A 7,738-nucleotide genomic window follows, 5' to 3' on the forward strand; every position below is an offset into this window, starting at 1 on the left:
TAGGCGAGCAGCACGGAAAGATAGGAGGGAAGGCAGCCTTACTTCTAGCGGCTGTCACAAACTCGGGATTATAGTGACGCGTTAAGTATAAAGCTATACGTCGTCAGTTGTCCAACACATTCGAGGTGAAGCTTTGAAAGCCACCTGGACACTAAAAAAATGCTGCACCAATGCTGCGACTCTGCGACAATAAAACTTGGACACAGCCTGTGTAGATAATCAACTCAAACGAAATGGCGGTGATATAAGGCGCACGTATACTTATTCTTGAAAGCTTTGAAAGATGTGCAGAAGGGTACAGTCAGCAGCTTGTCATCCGACAGGAGCTGGCAGGAGACATGAGGGTCTGGAAGGGTCCTGGCAATTGCATCATCATAGGAGAGACTCCGGTGGTAGTATGGTACACACCCCAAACACGATGAATGAGATCTTGCATTGTTGAATTTAGATCCTCCTCAGAACTCGATGGGCGTCAGAATAGCGGAAGTCGAGTTTTCATTGCCCAGTACCGTGACGGCACAGAAATCAACGTTCAACCGTGGTCCACCCGACCCTATGCGACATTAATTGAATGCGTAGACTCATTGAGCAAGCACGAAGTTCGGACCCAAGAAAGAACCAGCTCATTTTGCCACACGTGACTGATGGCAAATACATCTTTCACATCCTTCCATACTATCCCTTCCGGTGCAATCGGCACCCCAGGGAAGTCGGCAGGTCACACATTTTGGCAGGAAAACGTTACGCTTTTGTTACAAGTAGTCACATTCCGTCACACCAAACCCTGCGAAAAAGCGTGACTGCCGACTTCTGTGGGGTGCCGATTGCAGTGGAAGGGATAGTAAAGCCCCATCATGCATCAGACCCAGTGAAAATCGGTCCTAGCCATATCTACGGCAAACGACGATGATATAAAATATATACCAGGAATATTGTAATAACTATGCAAATCGATAAATGTAAACAATGTGTCAACAACGCTCAATCAATTATCAAATAGGTTTCAAATACGCATCAATGCGCTGAGTAAACGTGTTCGATCTGCTCATTGTAACACTTACTGATCGAGATCACTGCACATTGTGCAACGTTCGGTTACAATGACACATCAAACATTTTTGGTTCGAACTTTTCATACATGCCAGAGCCCAAAGAACATTGGTGCATATGCCAGTACTACTGTCATGGGGTTCGGATGAAGCTTGGTTCTCAGGCTACATGGTTCCGACATTTACAGCATGCTCCCAACGACAATGAAAGGGCCACAATCTGAGCAGCCAGTCTGTCAGATACCTTCAAGACGGCTAGTGTTACTACCCTTGCAGGTCCCTCGTCAAAGTGGGACAATGATTCTGATGAAGAATGGCCTCAGAAACGTGTTCGTGAAGCAGACGGCACTGAGCGCCATGGTAAGAATAGTGTTTATGCTCTTTGAATCATTGACTGACAATCATTTTTTTAGAAGAACCACCGTTAGCTGACATTGAGGATGCTGATGACTATGCCATTGGTGCAATGCATGAACCTCTATACGACCTTCCATACAACCCTCCTGATATCCCCCCTGATGACCATCCTCAAAACGCACCCAATATTCTACTTGGGGAGCCTCCAGAAAATTTTCCGCAGCTCCCACTGCCGGCGCCTCCAGATATTCCCCATGACATGGAGGACATACCCTGGCGCAATCCACTCAATGATGTCGATGTTGATGATCTCTTTCGATCTGCTCGTATTCCTAACCTCCAACATGACATGTCCTTCATATGCTCACTATGGAGAGCAACACTCGATGATGGGGTTGGCTTGAAAGGAGAGGATCTTGTGCGCTTGCAGGACTCACCTAGGTTTCCATGTTGTATTGATAATCCATGCGAAGAACTTGCAATCTCACTCTTCTTAGCCCTCCAACACTCATCTGAAGCAGTGTATGACCATATTCACAGTGCTGTTCAAAAGTGCTACCCTGACTCAGAGGTTCCAAGTCTATACCGAGTCAAAAAGCTTATTCATGAGCTTACGGGTATCTCCTCCATCGTCGACCACCACTGTATCAACTCTTGTGTAGCGTTCGTCGGCCCTTATGCAGGTCTAGATGCATGTCCCATGTGTGACGAACTGCATTATGACCAAAAAAAGCTGGCACGCAGTCATGGACGCAAGAAAGTCCCTTGCGCTGTTTTCCAAACAATCCCAATTGGTCCCCAGCTTCAGGCGTTGTGGCGTGAACGAGGCAGTGCTCAACACATGAGCTATAGAAATGAGAGAATGCAGCAAATATTTGAGGAGATCAGACGGAACGAGGGCTATGTTGATGCTTACAAGGACATTCTCACCAGGAGTGCGTACCTTGATGCAGTCAGGCAGGGTAGAATCAAACCAGAAGACATGGTACTTATGATCTCCATCGACGGCGCTCAACTCTTCGAAAGCAAAATGTCAGACTGTTGGGTCTACATATGGATTATCATTGATCACTCCCCCGACCGTCACTACAAGAAACAACATGTTCTTCCAGGAGGTGTTATCCCCGGTCCAAATAAGCCCAAGTATATTCAGTCATTCTTATACCCAGGCTTTCACCATCTTGCCGCAATTCAGAGAGAGGGTCTGTCTATTTGGGATGCTCGGCGCGACATAGTGTTCATATCACATCCTTTCCTTTTTCTAGCCCTTGCAGATGGGCCCGGCCTGATCTGCATGAGTAGCCTTGTTGGCCACATAGGCAAGAACGGCTGCCAAATGTACTGTGGTCTCCAAGGATGCTGAAAGCCACACGCATCTCAATATTACTCTGTCCTATTGAAGCCAGACAATTATACTGTCGCTGGCTGCACACACAATGATATTGATGTTCGTGATCTTACTGGCGGTACCTCTGCAATTTACACTGAGAACCTGCGCATCCTCATGGCATCCCAAAATCAAGCACAGTACAAACGGAACCGCTTAACAACTGGGATTGTGGGACCCAGCATTCTCCTTGGACTCGACGTTGACCATATTCTTGGTATCCCTGAGTGCTTTTCCTCCGAGATCATGCACTTTTCAGGTGCTAACATGGCATCGCTTTTTACGGATCTTTGGTGTGGTGTTGCGGACTGCCATGCTGTTACAGATTCCATTGCAGACTGGGACTGGGCCGTTCTTGTTCATGATACATGGGAAGCTCATGGAAAAGCTGTCACGGCTACTCACACGCATCTACCTGGTTCTTTTGATGTCCCCTCTCGAAATCCTGCCAAGAAAATGCATTCATTCTACAAAGCATGCGAGTTTATCACTTGGCTTTTCGGTATTGGCCCTGGGCTGCTCTACGGTATCCTTCCTCCCAGGTACTTCCAACACTACTGCAAGTTTGTACGAGGCCTTTGCATCATGAGCCAGTATCGTATTACGACTGCAGAGATGCTAGAAGCTTGTATTTGCTTTGCTGAGTGGGAGGAGGAATTTGAGAGAATCTACTATCAGCGCTGTGTCGACCAAATTCACTTTGTTCGTCTCTGTGTTCATCTTGCAAACCATCTAGCTGCAGAGGGGACTCGTGTTGGCACTCCATGTTGTTCATCTCAATGGACTCTCAAGTGAACTATTGGTGACATTGAATTTGACTTGCGTCAACCCTCCAACACTATGTCAAACTTCACGGAGATATGTGTAATGAGGTGTTGAGTTAATGCTCTGAAGGTGATGCTCCCACAATTTGACACTCACAACACGCTGCATCCCCGGGGATCTTTTGATGTTGGCAATGGTTATGTACTTCTGCGAGTGCGCGACCGGAAACCTATACATATGCATGCTGCTGAAGCCGCCATCATCTCAAATTTCCTTGGGCGTCCTGCACCTCTGATCAGATGCTGGTCACGACTCCGCCTCCCACATGGTCAGATTGCTCGTTCGGCATGGAAAGAAAACGAGTCATCTGCTGAGTATATACGAATTTCACGCAATTTCAAGGTAAATCTATCATGAATTGATTCACAGTCACATGAACTTATTGCACTCATAGTTCCGTCGCAACAATGTTGATGAGTTTGCTGAAGTCTTGTACTTCACACAATTAGCTGTTCAAGCTGTTGCCAACGAGGACGAGGACGATGATGATGATGATGATGAAGAAGGATTCAACCATGATAACAAGATACCCAAACTCACATGGGCCAATGTTGCTATGGTATCTGTTTATTCTCGCCCTGACCAGCAGCTCCTTGACTTATCACATGGAACCGTGTGGTCATGTACACATGATGGTGACAAAAATCTCCAACTTATTGATGTCCAAACCATCACCGCTGTTGTTGCAATGATTCCCCATTGTCCCACTTTACCATCTGGCATCATGGAAGATAGGTATTTCATGGTTGAGAAGACTGGGCTTGATGTCACACTAACAGGAGTTGAGGTCGAAGAGGATGATCAAGAGGAACAGGATGATTAACAATAAAAATGAAAATGGCATGTATTTTTTGAGTACTTTGCATGGCAATGTGTCACGATGATCTTCTACTACTTGTCCTCCTCAACTTGAAAATCACTGGCCTTTGCATGAATCCTACAGAAAAAAAGGTAAGACAAATAAATACTATGCAGTGCTCAGGGGATGCTGACGGTTTGCGACTAGTACTTGCCTGGATTTTGACAGTTTTGTGAACTCGCCCATTGGCATTGTGGTCACTGTCAGATGTTCCACGAGGACACTTGCCTAGTACTCCTTCGAACTTGGTCGTGTGGGACCTACTACCCTTTTCATTGTTGTCCATAGGGGTTTTGGCCTGTTCACCATCCATATCGAAGTCTGCCAGACCTGCAATGGCTTCGTCGAACAGATCTTCATCAGTGGGACTAGGAGAGTGAGAGTGCCGAGCAGCACCTGCAAGTAAAATTGGTTTATTAAACAGTGATAGAATATATAAATATAGGCACTCACCAAGAAAGTCGACTGGTGCTGCTGCCATGCCAGTAGATATATTAGTAGAAGACGCGTGAAAGATGTGTATGTCCCTGAAGTTATATGCAGTTTAGACGCGCTGCTGAAGATTTGAATTAGGCACGTATGCTGAAGCGCTGAGTTTTAAAATCACATTCTGGTAACACTAAGTCAAGGCTATTGCATCATATATATCTCTTCCTCGAACGTCCACCATGTCTACAGATTATTCCTTTTCAAGCCCTTTTCAGCATGATGATCCTTATTTCCAGCAGCATCAGACTCCTCGTTTTCAGAATTCCTCGATTCCTAGTGGATCCAGCAAAGCACCAAATTATTCAGATCATGATCACCACTCAACAGACCATCACTCATGGAATGATCCCTCCGGCAGCTCGGTCAGTACTATTGTCTATGTCTACTGTTTGCTGAATTATTGTAATAGAGTGCATATATGCACTTGAATCATCGTATACAATCCTTAGAATATGAGATACAGTGCTTGAAGGTCGAAAACAGCTCCCTCTCTGCTACACATGACACTTATGAGTATAGAAACATGATTTATGTGAGTATATGCTTGTTTTTACTGATTGATTCTGCAGAGCAGCCTTCAACACCCTTGCCGCATCGATTTCCTCGGAAGTTCCGGCCATTTCATCTTTTACAGGGCTAACTATCAACAGCGATCTCAAATCCAAACCTTCTTGCACCATTCCCGGTATGAAATCACGGCTCCAGCCACTCGACTGGAAAGACTACCCAAAGACTCGATTTTGGACTGAAGACATGTATACCAAATGGACGAAAACCCCCGCATCTCAATGGGTCCATGAGAATCGTGCTGCTTTCCCATTCCCATTCCTTGAAGACACGGATGGCAAACTCATTGTGAAAGCCGAAGTATCGAACATCCTCAAGACATTGCGAAATGTCTGGCACATGCTGCTCAACAACAACTGTGCTCCTGACACATGGGGTCATGCAGGGACCGATGTATTGGACAATGTTATAGATGAGATGACGAGGCATCACCCAGTTCTGGCACTTTGTAGCAATGGATGGAAGGTCCAGGCTATTGCTACTGAACATTATCCCTCATGGGCGTCAACACACATCAAGAAGAGGAAGAAGTCTTCAGATGCCATCGCAGTGGTACTATTTCAGCCTTTTCATTGGTTTGCTCTACTAACTTGGTTGGGATCATACTATCATTGTAGTCCTCTGGTACCAAGCGAAAAATTACAAAACTCAGTAATACACCATCTGATTCGGAGCCACCTGCTGACCTGAGCTCCCCAACCCCCTCCAACGAGCCCGATCACCCAGCGAAACAGCCAAAGGTTGATGAAGCATCGATGACACCACTGGCAGCACCTGATCCAACTGTCAGCATGACCATGGCCACCACCCTACCAACAATTCCGATAGCTTCAGGCCATTCTCTATCCAAATCTGGGTCTGAACATGTGCCAGACTTGATGACACTGCTGGCAACACCTGATCTAACTGTCAGCATGACCATGGGCGCCACCCTACTGACAAGTCCAATAGCTTCAGGCCATCCTCTGTCCAAGCCCAGGTCCAAATGTGTCCCAGACTCAATGACACTGCTGGCAACACCTAATCCAATTGTCAGCACGACCATGGCCACCACCTTACCAACAAGTCTGACAGATTCAGGCCATCCTCTGTCCAAGCCCGGGTCTGAACGTGTCCCAGACTCAATAACACCGCTGGCAACACCTGATCCGATTGTCAGCACGACCATGGCCACCACCCTACTGACAAGTCCGACAGATTCAAGCCATCCTCCGTCTGAGTCCAGGTCCGAACATGTGCCAGACTCAATGACACCGGCAGCACCTGATCTGACTGTTAGCCATCTTCCACAGATAAAGAATCTGCTGTGAGTCCTTGTAGATTTTTGTGTCTGGTATATTGTTGAATCTATTCTATATAGCGCAAAACTCATGTTATCCAAGAAACCCAATCCCTCGGTGTCTCCAGTTCTTGCACCTTCCACGAATTCGGACCCTGGTCCAACCACACCAACCGAGTTATTGATGGCTCCCATAGCCAAGGATGCCATCTTACCAACACCAGGGTCCGTCGCTGGTACAATGGACAACAGTTCTGAGACGATGACAACTAAGAAATTTCGGCCAACTGCAACAAAAAATGGAAGGTACAGTGTCCAATTGTATCCTTGATATGCTCACTGATTGTTTCATGCCACCATCTAGAAACCTCTGCACACATCGCTGGCTCAAGATCATTGCCCCGAATGGCACATCTGGCGACTTTAAACTGTACTGGAACGCACTGTCAAAAGACAGTCAACTGGTAAGTTTCGTTTCATATGTTCTATGGTACCTTACTGGCTGACACGACTGCCCCAGAACTATGAACGAGAGGCTGCGGCTGTTACAGTAACATGATGTGAGCCCCCAGCTACAGATATGCCCTCTGCCACCTTGCACGGCAATGACACAATACCCGAATCTTTAGGTCTTGATGACTAATGAAGATTAGAAGAGAAGCCCAGAAGATGCTGGATTAGATAAGCGGTCTGGATCGCTTACATGATTATGATGACATAGGTCTAGAAGACCTATTTATGTTAGCAAGATAGAAGGCAAGCCTCATGATTGCCTCATGTACTGATAGAAGGACACCTCGCAGTCCTTATCTTAGATAGAAGCCTGCCTCATGCATGGTATCTCTGACTCGATAGATAAGCACTTAAAACCCAGCTTCAAGCTGAGCTTAGATATGATAGAGTAGCCTTATATAAGGTCGATAGAT

At 46.3% G+C, this 7,738-nt stretch overlaps 2 protein-coding genes across 2 annotated transcripts; both read left to right on the forward strand.

Annotated features, from left to right (window-relative positions):
- Nucleotides 1–3,795: 3,795 nt before the first annotated feature.
- Nucleotides 3,796–4,441, forward strand: F5891DRAFT_967324 (uncharacterized protein; the record flags this gene model as incomplete). The annotated part of the gene is made up of 3 exons (XM_041376267.1): nucleotides 3,796–3,960; nucleotides 4,013–4,078; nucleotides 4,145–4,441. The coding sequence occupies 3 exons, from the start codon at nucleotides 3,796–3,798 to the stop codon at nucleotides 4,439–4,441; spliced, it is 528 nt and encodes a 175-aa protein (XP_041216815.1).
- Nucleotides 4,442–5,145: 704 nt separating this feature from the next.
- Nucleotides 5,146–7,371, forward strand: F5891DRAFT_1200078 (uncharacterized protein; the record flags this gene model as incomplete). The annotated part of the gene is made up of 7 exons (XM_041368806.1): nucleotides 5,146–5,328; nucleotides 5,376–5,479; nucleotides 5,536–6,085; nucleotides 6,151–6,839; nucleotides 6,894–7,118; nucleotides 7,177–7,276; nucleotides 7,333–7,371. The coding sequence occupies 7 exons, from the start codon at nucleotides 5,146–5,148 to the stop codon at nucleotides 7,369–7,371; spliced, it is 1,890 nt and encodes a 629-aa protein (XP_041216816.1).
- Between the last annotated feature and the right edge of the window lie 367 nt (nucleotides 7,372–7,738).

Source organism: Suillus fuscotomentosus (assembly GCF_016647785.1).
Source record: "Suillus fuscotomentosus strain FC203 chromosome Unknown F5891scaffold_218, whole genome shotgun sequence".
NCBI lineage: Eukaryota > Fungi > Basidiomycota > Agaricomycetes > Boletales > Suillaceae > Suillus > Suillus fuscotomentosus.